Source organism: Pseudochaenichthys georgianus, chromosome 1, assembly GCF_902827115.2.
Source record: "Pseudochaenichthys georgianus chromosome 1, fPseGeo1.2, whole genome shotgun sequence".
Taxonomy (NCBI): domain Eukaryota; kingdom Metazoa; phylum Chordata; class Actinopteri; order Perciformes; family Channichthyidae; genus Pseudochaenichthys; species Pseudochaenichthys georgianus.
In genome coordinates this window covers 43514213-43536726 of record NC_047503.1, presented here as the reverse complement: position 1 = coordinate 43536726, position 22514 = coordinate 43514213, and the positions used below count along the sequence as shown (strand labels likewise).

The window sequence follows — 22514 nt, the reverse complement described above, 5'->3', positions numbered from 1 at the left end:
GTTAGGAGGTGATTTCTCAATTCAGCAGACATGTTGGATGACGGAGGTTTTGGATGATGAACCGCATTCGATTTACGACCACCAATAGCAGCAGCAGAACACACTTCCAAACACATCTGACTGCACAGCATCACTTTCTGTGTGTGTGTTGTGTGTGTGTGTGTGTGTGTGTGTGGTGGTGTGTGTTGTGTGTGGGTGTGTGTGGTGGTGGTGGGTGTGTGTGGGTGTGTGTGTGTGGTGTGTGGTGTGGTGTGGTGTGTGTGGTGTGTGCGTGTGCGTTGTGGTGTGTGTGTGTGGGTGTGTGCGTGTGTGGGTGTGCGTGTGCGTGTGTGTGTGTGTGTGCGTGTGTGGGTGTTGTGTGTGTGTGTGTGCGTGTGCGCGTGCGACCTCAATATCTAACAACATAGCAGACATCACCAATACAAGAAGAAACACAAAACCTCTCTGTGTCTTTCTGTCTGGATGGTGTTGTTGAACCAGAGCATATACAGGAAGTAGGGGTGTGCGAATAACAGAAAAAGAGTGAATGAGCGAGCGAGCATGTCACAGAGAGACAGAGAGAAAGAGTCGTGGAGGTCAGATTGCATCATCACAGTTTCCCTCCATGGCTGGGCGCTGGTCAGCTCGGCCATGTAAACAGGAAACAGAAAGAGAGGAAAAGAGGACAAAGGCTTTCATCATCTGAACATTTCCCAACCCTACGAGGGAATTCAAATGAATGAAAATAGAAAAAATAAGGTGTTATTATATTTCGGCATGCATTCCTGAAACGTTCTGTGAGAGTAGGTTTTTATGCAAACACACTGATCATTTAGCTTTTCTGAGAGTTTTAAAGGAATAGTTCAACATTGTAGGAGCTGGAGTCAGGAGTCAGGACGTGGTTAGCCTAGCTTAGCATACAGCCTAGGAGCGGAGGTACACTAGACTAGCTTAGCATTAAGACTGGGAGCAGGAGGAAACAGCTAGCCTAGCTTAGCATAAAGACTGGAAGCTGGCATTAGGACGTGGAAAGCCTAGCTTAGCATACAGCCTAGGAGCGGAGGTTCACAGCTAGACTAGCTTAGCATTAAGACCGGGAACAATGGGAAACAGTTAGCCTAGCTTGGTACAAAGGCTGGATGCTGGCATTAGAACGTGGAAAGCCTAGCTTAGCATACAGCCTAGGAGCGGAGGTACACAGCTAAACTGAAGTCGAATAGTCCATTAGCTTAGGAACCTACCCTAAAGGAGTGAAATGACCCGGAAGTCCCTCAGTGGCAGCCATGATAAGTGCCGTTCGAATTCTCTAGAATGATGAGAATGATAGGAAAGGAGGTTTCAAACTTCCTTTATAACCTCCTTTAGCTTAGGAACCACTGGACCTCCCTCACCGAGAGGAGAGGAGAAATGCTGCCCCCACAATGCCTTGCAGCCGCAGCATTTGCCGTCACCTCAACAGTCGGCCGTTCACGGAACACAACCGATTATGACCGAGAACTGATATCATGAAAGTTACGGTGCTTATTAAGCTTTTTTAAAACGTATTGTGGTAAGTTGCCAAAGTGCTTTGTTTTGAACGTTCATCAGTATTATAATCAAAAAGAGAAATATGAACGTTAGTTTTCACTGAAATTATCAAATAAAGTCAACATCTCACAGTCTTTACTGAGCTGTGTGGGGTTTGTTCAACTTTTAAAAGATGTTTGAATGGTGAATATACACAGTGATAGATGTTAAGGACTAACGTTTATATAAATACATCTGTATTGATTTAAGATCTTTAGTTCATACACTCATACGTATTGGGATCATTTGTATTAATGTGGACCGGAGGGCGAGGGTGACGAGCATAGGTTTCACTTTCCTTTTTTATTTCAATTCCAACTTTGGTCATGAAGAATATGTTTCTCTGTTGTCCACGTTCATAAAGCAAAGCAACAGCATCGAGCACGGTGCAGAGTCTCTAGATGAGTTTACAGTAGTCCCTCGTTCTTATTAAACATCCATGTTGTAGTCCGCTGTATAGAAAACTGTAGTTTCCATAGTTCCCCCACAGCAGCAGACGCACATTCATGACGTCCGCTGGCGCATCATAAACACGTCGGATAGTGAAAGTGCATTCGGATTCTCTAAAGTACCGCAGTCTCTTCTCCTAAGTCCTTTTGAATTCTCCTGTCCACTATCCCTTAACCCCGTGACGTTTCACTCAGAGGTCAAGGAATAGACGATAGGGTTAGAACTTAGGAGCTGATTTTTAAACTATCCGACTGCAGCCCTAGACTAGCTTAGCATTAAGACTGGGAACTGGCATTAGGACGTGGAAAGCCGAGTTTAGCAATCAGAATAGTGCCGGGAAGACAGCTAGCCTAGATCAGCATATCTGTTGCACTTTTAATCAACTCTAACAAGAGTTTAAACTTCCAAAAACAAAATAGTGTTGAAGATATTTAACAGTCATGTTGATGGTTCAAAGATCTGCTTTAAAACTAATACTGTAATAAGTTTCTATTTCACAGAGATTATGCACCAAATATTTTTGCGGCCATCCTGGAATAACTTGGACACTCAGAAAGTTAGATAATATTCCCAAATGTTATCTTCATTTAAGAATTCTTCACTCTTTCTAGTGTAAATACACCAGGGCATGATCAATAAATCAATCAATGTTTATTTATACAGCCCAATATCACAATGTTACATTTCTCTCAGTGGACTTCACAGTGTGTACAGAATATCAGTATGACAATACGGACACCCTCTGTCCTTAGACCCTCACATCGTACAAGGAAAAACTCCCTGAGAAAACCCAGTTTAAAGGGAAAAATGGGAGAAACCTCAGGGAGAGCATAGAGAGGGATGCCTCTCCCAGGACGGACAGACGTGCAATAGATGCCGTGTGTAATCGAAAAGATAATACATTTGCAACATAGGTAGTCCAAATGAAGAAGGAAGATGAATCCACTAGGATATCCATCCAGGACCTATGATCCAGGACCACAGCCACGACTCAAGATCCAGGGCTCGCGATGCAGGACACAGGACCGCAGGATCATCCATGGACTCCGGATCCCGGCGTATATAGACACCAAAAAGAAAGACATTTGGGGAAGCTGGGTTAATCGGAACATGAGAGTACACAGGTATAGACAGAGAGAAGGAAGAAGTAAGATGTCTCTCGACTAACTAAGCCTATATCAGCAAAACTAGGGGCTGAATCTAATCAGGCCCATAAGCTTTATCAAAAAGGAAGGTCTTAAGCGACTTGACTGACTTCTTGGTACACCCTGATAATAAGGAGTTACAATAATCCAGCCTTGAAGTAACAAATGCATGGACTAGTTTCTCTGCATCGTTTTGAGGCAAAATATGCCTGATTTTTGCAATGTTACGTAGATGGAAGTAGGCGGTCCCTTGAAATTGATTTTATGTGGGCGTTAAAGGATAAATCCTGATCAAATATAACACCAAGATTCCTTACAGGAGCCAAATTAATGCCATCCATAGTTAGTATATCTTTAGATAATTTGTTTCATAGATTCTTCGGGCCAAGTACAATAACTTCAGTTTTGGTCGTGTTTAACATCAAAAAGTTTAAGGTCATCCACGTTTTTAAGTCCTTAAGGCAGTCTTGAATTTTATTTAGATGATTAATTTCATCAGGCTTGATTGATAAATATAGTTGAGTATCATCCGCATAACAATGAAAATGTACAGAATGATTCCTTGTAGTATTGCCTAACGGAAGCATATATAATGTGAACAAAATAGGTCCGAGCACTGAGCCCTGTGGCACTCCATGGCTAACTTTGGTTTGCGTGGAAGATTCATCGTTAACACGTACAAACTGAGAGCGTTCAGATAGATAGGACCTAACCAGCCTAAAGCAGTTCCCTGTATGCCAACTAAGTTGCTCTAGTCTTTGCAATAGGATGTCATGGTCGATAGTATCAAATGCAGCACTGAGATCGAGCAAAACAAGAATAGAGACAAGTCCCTTGTCTGAGGCTATTAGAATGTCATTTGTGACTTTAACCAGAGCTGTCTCTGTGCTATGATGTGTTCTAAGCCAGACTGAAAATCTTCAAATAAATCATTTGTTTTTTATGTCATCACACAGCTGTTTTGCGACCGCTTTCTCAAGAATTTTTGAGAGGAACGGAAGATTAGAAATAGGTCTATAGTTGGATAAAACCTCTGGATCGAGGTTGTGCTTTTTAAGAAGCGGTTTTTATCACTGCTACTTTGAATGATTGTGGATCATAGCCTGATAATAATGACATATTCATAATATTTAATAAAGAAGTGCTAATTAATGGAAAAACTTCCTTCAACAGCTTAGTTGGAATTGGGTCTAACATGCACGTTTATGGTTTAGAAGAGAGAATCATTGAATGTAATTGTTCAAGGTTTATGGCTGAAAAGCATTCTAGTTTACTATCTAGTGTAATATTAGACTTACGTTTCCGGGAGCTGTTGATAACACTATACTGGTCAAGGCAAGAGGTCATTAATTTTGTTTCTAAGAGTAACATGTTATCGTTAAAAAAGCACATAAAATCATTTCTACTGAGTACTATGGGAATAGAAGGCTCAATGGAGCTGTGGCTCTCTGTCAGCCTGGCTACAGTGCTGAAAAGAAATCTTGCATTATTCTTATTCTCATCTATTAATGAAGAGTAGTAGGCTGCTCTCGCTTACGCAGTGCTTTCTTATATTCATTGAGAGTAATATGCCAAATTAAACGAGATTCTTCAAGTTTAGTGGAACGCCATATCCTTTCAAGTTGTCTTGACTATTGCTTTATTTTGCGGGTTTCGGCATTATGCCATGGAGCTAATCTATTTTGTTTTATTTTCTTCTCTTTCAAAGGAGCAACAGAGTCTAATTTTATTCGCAGAGCATCTGTAGCACTATCAACAACATGATCAATTTGGGGTGGTGTACATTTTGTATAAGTTTCCTCCCCTACATGCAGACATGCTATCGAGTTAAGTATTGGTGGAATATCTTCCTTAAATTTGGCTATAGCACTAACAGATAGGTTTCTGCTGCAGAAGCTTTTGACTAATGCGTTGTAGTCTCGTAACAGTACTTCAAAAGTTACTAAGAAATGGTCGGATAGAGCAGGATTATGCGGTTCGACTAATAGTTGCTCAATTTCAATACCATAAGTCAGAACAAGGTCGAGAGTGTTATTTACACTCTGACAGAAACCAACAGAATCTAATATAGAGTTAAAGATCAGTGTCTAGCAGTCACCAGAGGGACATTTAATCTGACTCTCTTCTTCAACACTTTTTTACTTTAAATGCGCTGAATGAGAGCTGAAGTTTAACACTTTCAATGTAGACGTCAACATGTAAAACGGACTTGACCTTAGTTGAGTTTTAGAGGTCACTTCCTGTCAGTGTAAACAGAGTTTTTCCTGAGAGATGTGATGTCAGACTTCACGCCTCTGTCACACACAGACAGAGAGGATGCTGGGAGTTTGCTGCCTGGAGCCACAGCGCCCCCTGCAGAGAAGAGCTGCAGAAGGTTACCATTAATTTAGCTCTTACATCAAACAACTTTGTCCCTTATATACTTTATCAACCGTTCGTGTTATAATCAACAAGCATACATTTTCTTATGTAAACTATTCTCATTTGTATTGCCAAATCCTGTTATACCGTCACATATTTCTTCATTTCTTAAATAATATTAGAAATATTGGATGAAAAAGCCTTAACTTTCTACAAAAAAATGGAAACTGATAACAACAATATGTTGCAAGTGTGTGTGTGTGTGTGTGTGTGTGTGTGTGTGTGTGTGTGTGTGTGTGTGTGTGTGTGTGTGTGTGTGTGTGTGTGTGTGTGTGTGTGTGTGTGTGTGTGTGTGTGTGTGTGTGTGTGTGTGTGTGTGTGTGTGTGTGTGTGTGTGTGTGTGTGTGTGTGTGTGTGTGTGTGTGTGTGTGTGTGTGTGTGTGTGTGTGTGTGTGTGTGTGTGTGTGTGTTCTCAGCAGAAGGCCGGTCACTGACACACTCTGCAGGACGTTTTCATCCAAGCTGCCATCAGTGGTGGAAAATAGCCAAGAATAACCTCAAATACTGCCCTATAGTACAATTGTGTGTTATTTTATTGAGTATGTTCTTGTTATTTCACTTAATACTCCTCTACATCTCTGAAGAAAATAGTGTACTTTTTACCTTGACATTTTATTTCAGATTCAGATTCAACAATTCAATATTTGATGAACAAATAAATGGCCATTGTTATGTGTTTTGTCCTTTAATCAAAGATATGTTTTAGAACATTTTAGAGTGGAAAAATCCTCTCTAGTCCTGTCTGATAGAGTGACGCATGAATATTAATGTGAAGTATGGTTTGATTGCAATTTAATAACCTTAATCCCGACAAGGAGGAGGAATCTGCAGCCATGCAAGGACAGAGTCTGGTTTTGTGGAGGTGAGAGTGTCATGAATATTAAAAGCTCCTTCCTCCAGGTTGTGAAGGGAACACATGAACTTTTAATGAGCCGCAGGTTAAATGGGACATTTTATGTCTGCAAATGGCTCATCAAGTGAGGCTGAACTGTTCGCTGAATATCAACAAGGACGCGGTCACTTTTACTCCCTGAAACCAAACTGGACACAGACCTCCGCAGAGTCTAATACAGTAAATGCAGTGTTCTCTTATTTTAATGTCGGATCTGCTCTAATTTGACCTAAAGAGCACGTATCATGTTCAGGTGTATATCAGCATGTAGTGTCTCCACTGGGACATGTCTCCATGCTCTAATGTTCAAAAAGCTCATTATTTTTCTCATACTGCCTGTGCTGCAGCACCTCTTTTCACCCTCTGTCTGAAACCAGAGCCCAGTCTGCTCTGATTGGTTGGTAAACTGCAATGTCCCGCCCCTTAGCCTATCAATAACCAATAGAAGCCAGAGTGTTACATAGTGATGTCACTTTGTTTTTCTGAGTGGGAAAAATATATAAAAACAAAACCCAACTTGTAAAGAATCAGTATAATCCTTTAAGAGCTTTAAGTGCTTAAGTGAATATTAAAAGGCAAAGTCAGTGTGTCAGTGTGCGCGTGTGTGTGTGTGTGTGTGTGTGTGTGTGTGTGTGTGTGTGTGTGTGTGTGTGTGTGTGTGTGTGTGTGTGTGTGTGTGTGTGTGTGTGTGTGGTGTGTGTGTGTGTGTGTGTGTGTGTGTGTGTGTGTGTGTGTGTGTGTGTGTGTGTGTGTGTGTGTGTGTTTGAAGCTGTGCAGGATTCACTGACTTGGGGAAACTAAAGTGAAAAGTTAAATCTTTAATGTAAAAGTTTATTCTCCCTGATTTCCTCCTCTATAAACCCCAGAGTCTGTTCATGGATGAGAAAGACAAAACCCATTTCCCAAACAAGAGTAAAACCAGACTGCGTAATGTGTGTGTGTGTGTGTGTGTGTGTGTGTGTGTGTGTGTGTGTGTGTGTGTGTGTGTGTGTGTGTGTGTGTGTGTGTGTGTGTGTGTGTGTGTGTGTGTGTGTGTGTGTGTGTGTGTGTGTGTGTGTGTGTGTGTGTGGTGTGTGTGTGTGTGTGTGTGTGTGTGTGTGTGTGTGTGTGTGTGTGTGTGTGTGTGTGTGAAGCTTCAGTAACTGCAGAGATTCTTCCTCAGGAGGCCTGCGGTCACCGGCTGATTGCTGCAGGACATTAAACTGAACCTCCGACTGAAATACACTCCGCCGTCAAAGAAGAAGTAAGGAGAGCGTCAGGCAGGAGAACAACGACAGCACAGCCACGACTCGGGATCCACGACTCAGGAATCACTTATATATTAGAAAGTTACCCGCAAATGCTTTTTAGTTATTTGTAAATTATAATATTCACAGATCTTCTTTATTTGTGGAAGTAGTTTGCGTATTTGTAGATAATTTTTATGTTTGCAAAAAAACATATTTGTGAGTTGAGACAATTTTTTGCATTTCTGGAATGTGTTTTACTTTTACAGATTACACACGGATTATTATTCTGTTCACACAAAGAATACTGAGACACATCTACCTCCATATCCTGTGTAGTTATAAGACGTTCAGCGCCTAACATTGGACATGAAAAATATTTGAAATATTCAACCAAAGATTTGTTTAAAAGAAAGCAGTACAAAAGGAACATGCAATGATAACAATACGTCTACTATAAACCACTATATTGAATAAGTAATTTAAAAGACCACAGAGTGTGAAGCCCTGCTCTTATATGTAAGGTTACATATCTTTTTGTTTGAATAATTAAAGGTAGGGTAGGTACATTTGAGAAACCGGCTCGAGATCGCTAGAATTTGAAAATACACAACCGGAGAAAATCTGCCACTTCCTCACAGAGCCCCTCCTCCAACACACACGAACGCGCACATGACCAATGAGGGCACGAGATAAGTGTGTGCCCCGATGGAAGGCTGACAGGCAGGTAGGCCATCCAATCCGTTTAACTGGGCCGGCTAAACGGATTGGTTGTACTTTTTACAGTATTACGGCTTCTACAGATGACATTTTTTTATGGATTTTTTGTCAAAGCACTTCAGATATTCATTGCTATCGGGATGTTGAGAGATGTTAAGATGTCCATGGAATATAACAAAAAGTGTATCTCCAGCCGGTTTCTGAAACTTACCTACCTCACCTTTAATGTAGCTGCTCTTACAGTAAGCACTGTCGCATGCAGTATTACACAATATGCACCATGAACTTTAAAGCCTCTTTTTCATACTCCACTGTGCTCAAATATGTCAGATTTGCAGAGAAAACCCCGATGTATTGGTACATATTCAACTTGGCTCATGGCATACTATAGTTGAATTAAAGTAGTCTGTTTCCTCCTCTGCAGATTCAGTGGACGTGATCACTTTTTTGTTAATTCAATTACAGTTAATGGAGCGTGAAGTGAGTTTCAGTGAGATCCACTCTCACTAGCTCCTCTAATGACGTCTGTAATTAAAAAAAAAAAAGGAGGAGGAGGAGGTAATGACTAAACCACTGCACCACTTTCTCACAACAGATACAACTGTTGTGAAGCAGCAGAAAGCGAGCGCCTCTTTGTGGATGTTACGTCCCCACTAAGGTCTAGGGGACCTGGAGACAATAACGTACAACCAATAATTATGAAAGAGTCAGAGTAAAGGTTGACAAAAGATTAAACATAACATAAAATTAAACAGAAACACTCTGTTGGTGAGGAGGAGGAGGAGGAGGAGGAGGAGGAGGAGGAGGAGTAGTGTGCCAAACAAAAGAAACAAGCATAACAAAACCAGGCCTATCTCTACTATCCTTTGAAACCAAACTCAAACAAAAACCTTCACTAACTAACTACAAAGAATTTGACAAAACAATATACAGGGGTGGCAACAATCCGCTTACCTAGTGGGTCTAAACAATAGTTAGCTCGGTGGTGAGAAATGTACAGGGTGCCCCAGACGTACCTAACTCCTCCACCTCTCAACACACACACATTAACAAACGTCGGAGTATTCAAAGAGCTTTAGTTGCTAAACACAGCCGTGTTCCTTCCTCAGCAACAGGCCCAGAGTGAGAGAGAGAAGACTTCCTGGGTGCCTCCTTTATGGTCGGCCCTGGTTGCTGATAGGCCAGCTGAGGGTGAGAGGATCCAATCAGCCATCAGACTCAGGTGCACGGGCAGATACCGATCAGCTGCTGATTAGCTGTGCAGAAGACAGGGGCTGCAGTCGGATAGTTTAAAAATCAGCTCCTAAGTTCTAACCCTATCGTCTATTCCTTGACCTCTGAGTGAAACGTCACGGGGTTAAGGGATAGTGGATAGGAGAATTCAAAAGGATTTAGGAGAAGAGACTGCGGTACTTTAGAGAATCCGAATGCACTTTCACTATCCAACGTGTTTATGATGCGCCAGCGGACGTCATTGTGTGCGTCTGCTGCTGTGGGGAAACCATGGAAACCACAGTTTTCTATACAGCGGACTACAACATGGATGTTCAATAAGAACGAGGGACTACTGTAAACTCATAGAGACTCTGCTCCGTGCTCTGATACTGCTGCTTTGCTTTATGAACGTGGACAACAGAGAAACATATTCTTCAGGACCAAGCTGGAATTGAAATAAAAAAGGAAAGTGAAACTTATGCTCGTCACCCTCTCCCTCCGGTCCACATTAATACAAATGATCCCAATACGTATGATTGTATGAACTAAAGATCTTAAAATCAATACAGATGTATTTATTATAAACGTTAGTCCTTACCATCTATCACTGTGTATATCACCATTCAAACATCTTTTAAAAGTTGAACAAACCCCACACAGCTCAGTAAAGACTGAAATGTTGACTTTATTTGATAATTTCAGTAAAAACTAACGTTCATATTTCTCTTTTTGATTATAATACTGATGAACGTTCAAAACAAAGCACTTTGGCAACTTACCACCTATGTTTTAAAATGCTTAATAAGCACCGTAACTTTCATGATATCATTTCTCGGTCATAATCGGTTGTTTCCGTGAACGGCCGACTATTGAGTGACGGCAAATGCTGCGGCTGCAAGGCATTGTGGGACAGCATTTTCGCTTCTCCTGTCGGTTAGGGAGGTCCAGTGGTTCCTAAGCTAAAGGAGGTTATAAAGGAAGTTTGAAACCTCCTTTCCTATCATTCTCATCATTCTAGAGAATTCGAACGGCACTTATCATGGCTGCCACTGAGGGACTTCCGGGTCATTTCACTCCTTTAGGAAGGTTCCTAAGCTAAATGGACTATTCGACTTCAGCCAGGGAGAAGAGAGAAACACAGAGGGAAGGAAAACATGTACAGCCTGCCTGGCACGTGACAGTGGACGCTTTAAAACAAATGTGTGATCTGATTTACTTTAAAATGTGTACACTTGTTCATGGTCAGCACTTGCATCAATCACAAGTGACGAAACATTTAAAAACGGTGAATGTAACGTATCTTCATTTGAGGAATGGGAAGTGTTTATAGTCACATTAAACTTAGGAGTTTTGTTTTAGTTGATTTTATAACTCTACATGTATTTGCTCTGTGTATTTTTCTTTGTTATTCTTATTTGATCATTTATGTATATATCTTAAAGGTAGGGTAGGGAAGAATGGAGAAACCAGCTCGAGTGCGCTAGAATTTGAAAGTACGCAGACTGTCTTGCAGAGCCCCTCCTCCAACATACACATGACCAATGAGGGCACGAGATAAGTTTGTGCACAGATGGAAGACTGACAGGCAGGTAGACCATCCAGTTTACTTTAGCCGGCTCAGATGATTGGTCGTGCTTTTTACAGCACCACGGCTTCCACAGATGACATTTTGTTATGGATTTATTGTCAAAGCATTTAATATATTAATTGCTATCGCCTATCGGGATGTTAAGAGCATTCCATGAAATATAACAAAAAGTGTTTCTGAAGTGAATTACCTACCCCACCTTTAAGTGATATCCATCAGTTATTTATAGATTCCTTTATGGATTTTACGTCCTAAAATATTGTCAATATTGTTCCTTGTTTTACAGTTTGCATTTTAAAAATGTGCTTTGGCAATAACATGTATTAATGCAAATAAATCCTCTTTAAAATGTAATATCTGAAACCAAAATAAAGTTAGTTAAAGTCAGATGTGGTTTTACTATCACGATGCAATCTAATTATCCTGAGTGAGTGAGAAAGTTGGAGAAAGTATTCAGATGCTTAAAAGTGAAGATACTACCACACTGCGTTAGCAAAAAATGTCCCCTATAATTGTAATATCTTAATCAAATGCAGTAAAGGATATACATAATACAGCTAGTTATCAGCTCATCTTAGAGTTAGACCTAAAATATGGATTTCTGATCAATTGAGGGAAGCTCTGTGATCAGATGTGTGGATCTTTGCTGCCATCTAGTGTCTGGACATAGGACATTTATTGGATGTTTTTTTACTGGATGTGGACGTACAGAAACTGATTTATGAACCTTCTGCACAACTATTCAACTCGACAGCCTCACTTATGTCCCACAATGCACTGCAATATAGTTTGGATAAGTGAGGAGGAACGGAAAGAGTCAGACGCAAAACTGCTGACTGTCAAATTTGAGGTACTTTTTAAGCATTAGGCTAAAACTTTAAACATTTTACTCCAGCTAGCACATCTTAGGAGGTACATATTGTACCGTTCACTATTTGAGAGCTTTAATTACGCTCAGATAATTCTCCTTCCCATCCAGAGAAAAACATTGAGATGTATTGAGTTTGAATATTTGTGATGTAAAAGTGTAGTTTATAAACACTTTTAAAACGCTTATACAGACACTTCCAAATGGTGCCTTTCCTGAAAAAGTGTTTGAAAATCTGCAGCAGCATATAATATACAAGTAATACTTTTAATAATTGAGTTTCAAGAGGGGCTTTGAATCTAATGAAGTCATATTTGATCAAGCAGAACCACCACACAGCAGTCATTCATTACATAAGATTTATTGGATCCACATACTTTAATTAAAATCCCAAAACAGTAACAAATATTACAATAAATACAACATGTTTTTTTCTATTTACAGCAGATACGGAGGCCAGCAGCCGCCTCCTCCTCCGCCGCCATTTAATACTGAATAAAATGTAAAGCTATGAGCTCTGTGCGTCAGTGTCCGAACATCTCCTGTGAGGCGTAGGTCATGTAGAGGAAGCCGTCCTCGTCCTGGTGTTCTTTGTAGACCTGAGCCATGGTGAGGGACATGGAGGCCAGACCGCTGTTACTGATGAGCAGGTAGAAGGCCTGAGTGGGCAGCAGCGCCATGCGGTTCCTGAGGGACAGAGAGGAGACATTAATGAGGGACAGAGAACCAGAGGGAAACAGTACATACATCCTTTACTCAAGTAGAAGTACAGATACTCGTGTTTTAAAGATACTCTGGTTAAAGTAGAAGTACTGACTAAACGTCTTTACTCAAGTCAAAGAAAAGAGGCTTTGAAATGTACTTCAGTAAAAAGTACCCATAACTAGCAGCGGTTTTAAAGAGTACCTGACCTCCCTTTATATCAATAATGTCATTGTTAGCTAATGAATGTTTCCATGCCGACCAACGGCAACGTTTCCATTGGTCACTCTTCTTTAGAGAAGACCAGGAAGTGATGGATACACGGATCGTGTTCAAATCAATAGGCACGCAATGACTCTGAATAATAATGATCAGGCACCAAACACACATTCAGACTAAAGGAACCAGCTGTTTGGGAAATGAGAGAAGTAGAAAGTACAGGTATTTGAGTTCAACATGTAAGAAGTAGAAAGTACAGGTATTTGTGTTCAACATGTGAGAAGTAGAAAGTACAGGTATTTGAGTTCAACATGTGAGAAGTAGAAAGTACAGGTATTTGTGTTCAACATGTGAGAAGTAGAAAGTACAGGTATTTGAGTTCAACATGTGAGAAAGTAGAAAGTACAGGTATTTGTGTTCAACATGTGAGAAGTAGAAAGTACAGGTATTTGAGTTCAACATGTGAGAAGTAGAAAGTACAGGTATTTGAGTTCAACATGTAAGAAGTAGAAAAGTAAGCAGTATTTGATTCACATGTTAAGAAGTAGAAAGTACAGGTATTTGAGTTCAACATGTAAGAAGTAGAAGTACAGGTATTTGAGTTCAACATGTAAGAAGTAGAAAGTACAGGTATTTGAGTTCAACATGTGAGGAAGTCAAAGTAAAAAGTTGTCAGTAAAATAAGTAGTGGAGTAAAGTACTGAAACCAGAAAAATGTACTTTAGTATTTGTACGTCCACTACTTCCCACCTCTGCAGAGGACAGAGAGAAGACTTTAATGAGGGACGACCAGCACACGTTAGCCGCAGCGCTAATGGTGAAGCTGCTATTGTTTTATCACCAGCAGCTCTGAGAACATTCCAGTGTTAAAGTCTGAGTATTTTAAGTATGCGTGTTCACATTCGGAACTCAGATGCATTGCACAAGGAAAAAAGGTGCTGCGCCACAGCAATAATGAAATAAGAAAAACATTGTAGACACGCAGAAAAACAGCTCAAGAAACATTATTTTTTTTTAAGTTTACGTGTTGGGGAAAAAAAAAATGGATAAATAAGAGGTTGAGATGACACTCAATTGAGGCAAAAATAAAAAGCTTATGGGAGATTATCCCACCAGCAAAGAAAACGCTATGTAAATGTTTTATTTTCTCAATCTAGTGTCAGGGCTGACCAGATTCCAGTCTTCATGCTGAGCATTTTACTTTGTGAAATTGCACTGCACCACAGCTCATAGTGTTATATAAAAAACACCACTAAAGTGTAGTATGTAATGATTGAAAACTTGAGTCACAAGTTCTTCAACAACGCAATTACAATACTTAAAATCAAAAAATAGTGCAAGCTCAGGCATTCAGTAGTCTTATGGCCTGTGGGTGATCTGTGATGCCTCTCAATCGATCAAGACGATCTTACCCAAGGCTGCCGACGTCAGCCCTGAACAAAGGCCTCTTAAACCTGGGCATTTTAGGCATTTGTGCTCACATTGGAAAACACAAGAATGCGTCGCACAAAGACAAAGTAGAAATACAAAAAACTAACAGGAAAAAGTGATAAGAGTTTGGAAAAGAAGCCTCCGTTAGATTTATCCCAATTAATCCAAACAGTCATTTTAAAAGTGTTGATTACCCCGACACAACATTAACAAATGCTTCCCCTCCCCTAATCCAACATTCTTCTGTTGTACAAACAATAATCCCAGATTAAATGGCGACAGATTTAACATTAAATGAAGTAGACACAAGTGACTTCATCCCTTTATAAAATATACTTAATCTTTCTTCTTCATAGAAAGACACTATTGTATTATTGCATACTGAACACCGAGTGGTTGAATTGTCAAATCCAGCAGAGACGACCAGCTGCTAAACTGAGATTAAAGGAAACTTCAGAAACTATTCTCCAGCAGATCCATGTGGACACCAACTCTGCAACAGACCTTTAACATTTACTTTTAAAGTATAGTTTATTTAAGCCGCGTCGTTTGAAACTAAGCAGCATGTCCTAGTGTAAAATGACTATCCAGTGCACTACCAGCATGTAGTATTGATTTGGGACAGTGTTGCGTGAGGAGCATGTTCACACGTCATGCTTTTTAAAAAACGTGCTTTTTGCAGTTTCGTCATATTCCATGATGGAAGCTGGAACTGATCACGGAGCAGTCAGGAGATTAACACGCTCTTTACCTCTGAAGATGAAGTGCTGATTTTCTGCGGTGTAACGGTGACAAACACAAAATCAGGAACCAAAGAAAGTGAAGGGGTTATTGCTTAAGAGCAGAACAACAACAGTTTGTATTCTTTGTAGAAATATGTTGCATTTGATTATGTTTTGGTTTCATGTAACTAAGTATTTGTAAACTGTGACTGACGGCCAGTGATTTTTTTTTTCTTCAACAGTTTAGAAAGATTGTGTAAAGTCTACATGTTCGTTTTATAATAATTGCCATGAGTGGAATCTAATAAATATTATCAACATTATCTAAATTATTACAAATAATCTTCACAGTTAAGGAGAATCACAGATTATAATCCATCACCATTATTATTTTTTAAAGAAGCAATCTTTGAGTATTAACTACATGGAGAATAAAAAAAAAAAAGTAAGCCATCGACCCATGAAGATTGCAGTACAGCGCTGCCATGCGACAATGCAGTTCATCCAGACTTAGACAAGGAGGGCCAGGTTAAGAACTAGACCAAGTAATGTCACTGTTAAGGTTCTTAGCGCGACAAAATAAAACCCATTTACTTCCATCAAACTATTGGCAGAACAAAAAGACACATCTGACAGCTTCTATAAATCAAACTATCTTTAGAAAAGAGAGACGGGATTAAAAAAAGGTAAAAATGTATTCAAGAGCTGCGTCCTTACATTCAAATACGTAATTTAATTGATTAAACAGCAACATGTATTAACAGGCTGCTTGGATCCAAGTGTAATTATTACGCTAAAAAGCAGCAGAGACGAGCGTGTGACCGACCATTTATTTTAAATCTGAAGTGACCGTGTCAAACAGTCAGATGTTTTGTAACAAACATCCTCGAGACACTTTACATAAAGCAGACGTCTGCGCTGTAATCCATTAATATTATAGATCACCCTTTTAAAATGAGCATTGTTTAATATGTTGATTACATTTTAAAGAATAGTTGAGGACTCCAAAGTGTGCATTAGGACTCAGCATTAGAAGAGGAACAACAGTGTGTAGTAAACGGGCACACTCAGTTTCTGCCGTGTAATCATGACTAACAGCATCTCAGGAACTCCAGACTCAGAGTGACGTTTCTTTTTCTATAGATTAACATTTAGAGAAGATACACCCTAACCCACATCTCCTTACTAAACAGATATATATTTTAAATCTCTCCTCCAGCTTCACACAGTACCACTTGCCAATGTAAAAGAGCAGCCTTGAATTAAAGTAAAGACAACTTAAAAAGAAAAAGCAAAATGTGCAAACGTGTATTTAAGATTAAATACATTTCCACAAAACAATACTCCATAGTTTTAAATTAAAGCTTAAACAATTGAGCAGATATTGAGTTTTTTTAGCAAATGCCATTTTTCAATAAGAAAGATGTCCAGTCCCCAAGTGTATGAAAACCCTTTAAGTTTTGGAGGGTTGGTTTACAACAAGGGGCTCAACAGGTTACTACCTTTCATAGGCAAATCAATCAGGAAATCATCAGCACATTAATCGATAAGATAAATCCCATATCCATCAAAACTGGAATACATATTAAAACCTGGTTGATCACCTGGTTTAATGGATGCAAATTCCAGCAAATAGTCAGATCCTAATGTTTAAAATATTTGTAAACAGATCAATGAAGCCCTTTCTAATGTAGGTGCATGTTCAACATGTATAATACATTTAATTTGTTAGCGCTTTTACAGGTGCTCAAAGACGCTTTACAGATATAGTGAAGGGAAAAGAAAGAGGAAGGAACAACAAATAAATATATATATATATAGTTAAAGTCAAATAATATATATATATAGACTTTTGAAAAACAGTGAGATTGTACCTGATGATGGTGACAAACTGAGTCATGGTGAGTTCATGCGGCACCAGGAACTTGGTTTTATCCAGAGGAGGCAGATACTTCTCCCTCTCATAGCACTCGATGATCACCTGCAGACACCAGGCGAACCGGTGAGTACACGGACATGTAGAAAACACTTTTAACGCTTAAAATGGAGGCATTTCTGCTGCAAACTTACCGGGATTTTGTTGGGGAATTCAACCTGATCGCCGCCACTTCTTGTTTCCTTGTAGCTGCAAGAAAACACAAATCACCAGAGTTTTTAAAAGAGTTTTTTTAAAGAAGTTTGTCTTACTTTTTTTCTCATGTTTTGAGACATTTACCGAAGCTCTTCCTCAGTTTGAAGGACTTGCTCTGCACCTGGGTCTTGTCAAACGGAGGCTGATGTATGTCACCCTGTGTGTGTCACCCTGTGTGTGAGTGTGTGTGGTGCAGGAGAGGAGTGGAATGGGCTTAACATGATGCTTGCAGAGAGCAGGAGTTAAATAGCGGGGACAGGCGGCTGTGGCGCATCAGCTGATTGGCACATGGCCGCAGAGCATGGTGAATCATCTGAAATCAGGTCAGATCAGGTCAGATCCGCAACTCTCTGTCCAGGCCCGGTTCTACGGGGGTGCATAAGGGTGCATTGCACCCTCAGTTGAGTCGTTATGCACCCTCATTTGAAAAAAAAAAAAAAAAATTACATTTGCCTACATTATAACAAAGTAGTAAAATAATAATAATAATAGAAGAGAAGAAGAAGAAGAAGAAGAAGAAGAAGAAGAAGAAGAAGAAGAAGAAGAAGAAGAAGAAGAAGAAGAAGAAGAAGAAAAGAAGAAGAAGAAGAAGAAGAAGAAGAAGAAGAAGAAGAAGATAGTTTAAATAAAATAAATTGTAATTGTGATTGAATAGCATTGTCAGCTGCATTTATTTGATCAATTTAAACGGTAAGTAACGTTATTATGTCAGGTGCGCGTGACCTGTGCCGCTGCACATTCATCATCTGCAAGGTGCTTACACAGCAGTCAATGATGGATCAGAAAATGGTTAAAACAACCAGCCCTTATCGCCAGCATACACTGCATCTACTGCAGGTAATAACAGTTCAGATCTTGGGGACATTACGTTACTGTCGTGGACACTAACGTCCTCCTGCCCGACTCGCCGGCTTTGCCCGCCTCGCCCACAGAGGCGGAGCAGCCACAGCCGTCTTCGTTACCCCAAACACCGCCACCCCTCGGCGGCCCGCAAGTGCCAGAGGACCTCTGCAAAACAGAGCCTGTCCAGGTATATTTAAAAAGTACCCAACTCGCCTGTACATTGGGGTGAGGCGCTCATTTTGCAGCTCATGGTTTCAAAACAGAGATTGGCTGGAATATTCATGTAAAAAAGATGCCATCTTCTGCTATGCATGTAGACATTTCGGTTCAAGTAAGTCAGATGCCTTCACCACAACAACTGGCGCCATGCTCTTATAGGCTACGTGATAAGGGACTGGGAAGGCATAATCAAGCAAAGAGCACATAGATCCATAGATCTCTTAATGTTGCTCTCAAAGTGCACCAGATTGATGCTTTTAACTTCAATATTTAAAAACAATTCTTCCCGGGGGAGCATGCCCCCGGACCCCCCCAGAGGAGGTGAGGACCCCCATAGAGGGTGTTAGGTCCACTCCCCACTTATAAAAATAGCACTTTACCACTGCACCCTCTCTAATCTCAGATGCACCCTTAGTCATTTTGTTCTGGAACCGGGCCTGTCTCTGTCAGACCCTGAGCTGAAGTACACATACTAAGACCACAAATACTTTATTAGAGGTAGAAACGCTGAATTGAACATAGGCTACTTGAGTAGGATAAAAGTACACACATGTAAACAGAGGTGGAAGAAGTACTGAGCTGTATTATCTTTTACATTGTTATAGTTATAGTAGATCATATTGATGATTATATGTTGTATTATTTATCTGAATCTACAATAATAGCACCTCAGAATTGTATTTGAATAAATGTTTCTCATTGATTACGCAGCAGAGGAGGGAGAAGTACTCAGATTATGTACTTAAGTAAAAGTGAAGTACCAGAGTGTAGGAATACTCTGTTACAAGTAAAAGTCCTGCATTCAAAATGTTAGTAAAATACAAAAGTATTGGCATAAAATATAAAGGAATCAGTGCTCTATTGATTGTTTCATAAACACAAGCTGAGAAGTCATAGCTTACTTCTTTCACCACTGCTCAAAAGTATATTACAACCCAGAACAGCAGCAAAGGTGGAAGAAGTACTCCGATCTTGTACTTGAGTAAAAGTATAAGTACTCAGAGTGTAGGAATACTTAAAAGTCCTGCATTCATAATGTAACTCAAGTAAAAGTAGAAAAGTATTATCATCAAAATATAGTTAAAGTAGTGACAGTAAAAGTAGTCGTTGTGCAGATTGGTCCATTTCAGAATAATATATATGATATGTTTTATAATGATGATCATTAAAGTGTTCTCAAAGCTGGTAAAGGTGCAGCTAGTTTGAATGGCTTTGTAGACTGCAGGGTTGCTGGTGAATTTACAGTGGAACTAAAGTCTGATTTATTATTTAAAATAATATGTTCAATTTTCAAAATGAATATTAATAAAGACAAGTTAAAGTCTACATGGCCAACAATTGTGTTTGTTCATATTTAATTAGGACTCCATGACTTAAAAGGAGTAAACAAATATTTAATTTTGTTTTATTTCATTTTATTTAAACTCTGAGACTATAATGAGTTATTAAATAAATGCTAAAAACTCAATTTGTAAGAAACATGAACCTAAGATCTGCTTCACACATAGCGTGGTGATGCCCACGCTCTTCTTTAATTCCATAGTTTTCTTGTCATTCATCTGATCAGCCAATGGTGTGACAGTATTTACAGTAGTGGGAGGGACTAAGCTGGGTTGATGTCACCGCACAGGTGTGTCAAGAGACGTTACATTAGCCAAAGAGATACCGGTATTAAAACGGCTGTGCCTTCAAAATAAAAGTCTTCGTCGAATTTTAGTGAGTAAAACAAGTTCTCGTTACTATTTGAAATAGATCATCCAAAAATACATATATATTAAATCCTGAATGATTTTTAAAAAAAAAACATGATAACCAACATAGTACATAATAATAGATTCATAGTCAAACAAAGAATGGACTAAATAAAACCCTTTAAAATTATTATTTTTTTGTAAGATGTGTTATCTAACTATTTTCAATGTCAAGTTGAGTATGTGTGACATTTGGTAATTGAATTAAATAATGTATCTGCTATTGTCATTGCATCCTACTGTTGTGTCATGTTTTTGTATCTCTTGACTCGACTGAAAAATATCATAATTCACTAAATACACAAGAAATACTACATATTTCCTATTTAATCATTATTTTTACTTTGGTGTCTGGTATTGTTATTATTATTATTATTATTATTATTATTATTATTATTTATTGTTATCATTATTATTATCATTATTATTATTGTTATCATATGCATCATATGGGACTTTTGGGACATTTCCACACCACTGTTGGAAATTGCCAAATGTATCCCCACCACTAAGCATTTTTCTCAAAATAGTATGCACAAAGAATTGTACACTTTGAGTTTATTTGCACAAGAGAACATGTACAATCTCCAGGACTGTTCACACTTGTTGGGTGTACCTCTGTTGCAATTTGGACCTGCAACACTTTTTAATATGAGTAATAACTTAATAGAGAATAGAAAAGAAAGTGTTTCTCCCGTGTATTGTTGCAGTAGTGTTTTTTATATCTGAGGAAAGTGTCCCCACCACTTTCTCTAAAAAAGGGACGTCCATGATTGTTATGTACTGTATTCATTTTTGAGTTATTGTACAGTGCAACAACGTTTATTTTATTTTGAAATCGTACACCAGAAGTGTGCGTCTGTATTATTTCCGGTACCTCGCAGTCGTCGCATCATCTGACAGCTGCTTCAGACAGGAGTTGTATTGCAGAAACAGGACCGTTTTTAATGGACCGTATTTCCCTCCGGAGGATATTTTACCGACTCAGGTGAGAGTACCGCACCCGAAGAAGATGCAGCATCAGCCCGCTCCGGCCATGGACGAGCAGGCGGCCCCCTTCTTCAATAACAACAACAACTCGGGCTTTCCTGGGAATATTAAAGCTCCGCAGACTGTGGACGCGGGATGCGGAGAAGCGGCCAGATCTCAGTACAACATCCCAGGGATCTTACACTTCCTCCAGCATGAGTGGGCCCGCTACGAGGTGGACAGGGCGCACTGGGACGTGGAGAGGGCCGAGCTGCAGGTAAGCAGTCCTGGAGGTTTCCATTGTCGGACACTGTTTGGTTTGCTACGTTGCGCCGAACCACGTTAAACAAATGTCCATTTTAAGGGTTTCATTGCTCATTTACGACTAAATATTCATGGTAAAGTAATATATGTAACTTGGGTTGGGGGAGGAACATCTATTCTTCAATTCGGCATTGTTTTTATCCAGATACCAACACATTTTGGTTATAACATTTGCACTTGTATGGATGCTTGAAGCTCTGTTCTGTGGTGTTGAATTCTGAAAACGTTGCGTTGAACCACGTTGAAAATATTGGCGTTTTAAAGGTTTCATTGCTTATTTGCGACTAAATATTCAAGATAAAGTAACATTTAGAACTTGGGTTGAGTGAGGAAGATCTAATCTTTAATTCGGCATTGTTTTTATCCACATACCAACACGTTTTATTTATACTATTTGCACTTTTAGGGATGCTTGACGCTTTTTTCTGTGGTGTTGAATCCTGAGAACGTGACCAAACATGTGTGTTTTAACTGTTGTATTGCTCATTTATGACTAAATATTCATGGTAAAGTAATACATGGATCTTGGGTTGGGTGAGGAACATCTATTCTTCAATTCGGCATTGTTTTTATCGAGATACAAACACATTTTGGTTATAACATTTGCACTTTTAGTAATGCTAGACGCTCTGTTCTGTGGTGTTTCGTTGAACCATGTTGGAGAAATTAGTCTTTTAACGGTTTAATTGCTTATTCGCGAATACATATTAACGTAAAAGTAAAATGTATAACTTAGGTAGAGTGAGTAAGATCTATTCTTTAATTCGGCATTATTTGTATTCAGATTCCCACACATTTCCTTACAGTATGTTCACTTTTAGGGATGCTTGACGCTCTGTTCTGTGGTGATGGGAAGCAGCCTCAGTCACTGAAAGTTCCATTGTCGGACACTGTTTGGTTTGCGATGTCGCTTTGAATTATGTTGCGTTGAACCACATTGAACACATCGGTGTTTTAACGGTTTCATTGCTTATTGGGGAATACATATTCACGGTAAAGTAACATGTATAGCTTAGTTTGAGTAAGACATATCTATTCTTTAATTCGGCATTATTGCAATCCAGATACCAACACATTTTATTTATAATATTTGCACTTTTAGTGATGCTTGACGCTCTGGTATGTGTGTACGT

General features: G+C 39.4%; 1 protein-coding gene and 1 pseudogene across 1 annotated transcript; one reads left to right on the top strand and one right to left on the bottom strand.

Annotated features, from left to right (window-relative positions):
- Positions 1-12412: 12412 nt before the first annotated feature.
- On the bottom strand, positions 12413-17578 carry map1lc3c (microtubule-associated protein 1 light chain 3 gamma). Its single transcript, XM_071204135.1, is given in 6 exon segments — positions 12413-12757; positions 17019-17125; positions 17215-17237; positions 17240-17269; positions 17360-17417; positions 17564-17578. Coding segments are annotated over 6 exon segments (396 nt in total). The 3' UTR covers positions 12413-12594.
- A 3414-nt stretch (positions 17579-20992) lies between these two features.
- Positions 20993-22514, top strand: part of LOC117450167 (striatin-like) — a 69196-nt pseudogene continuing 67674 nt past the window's right edge.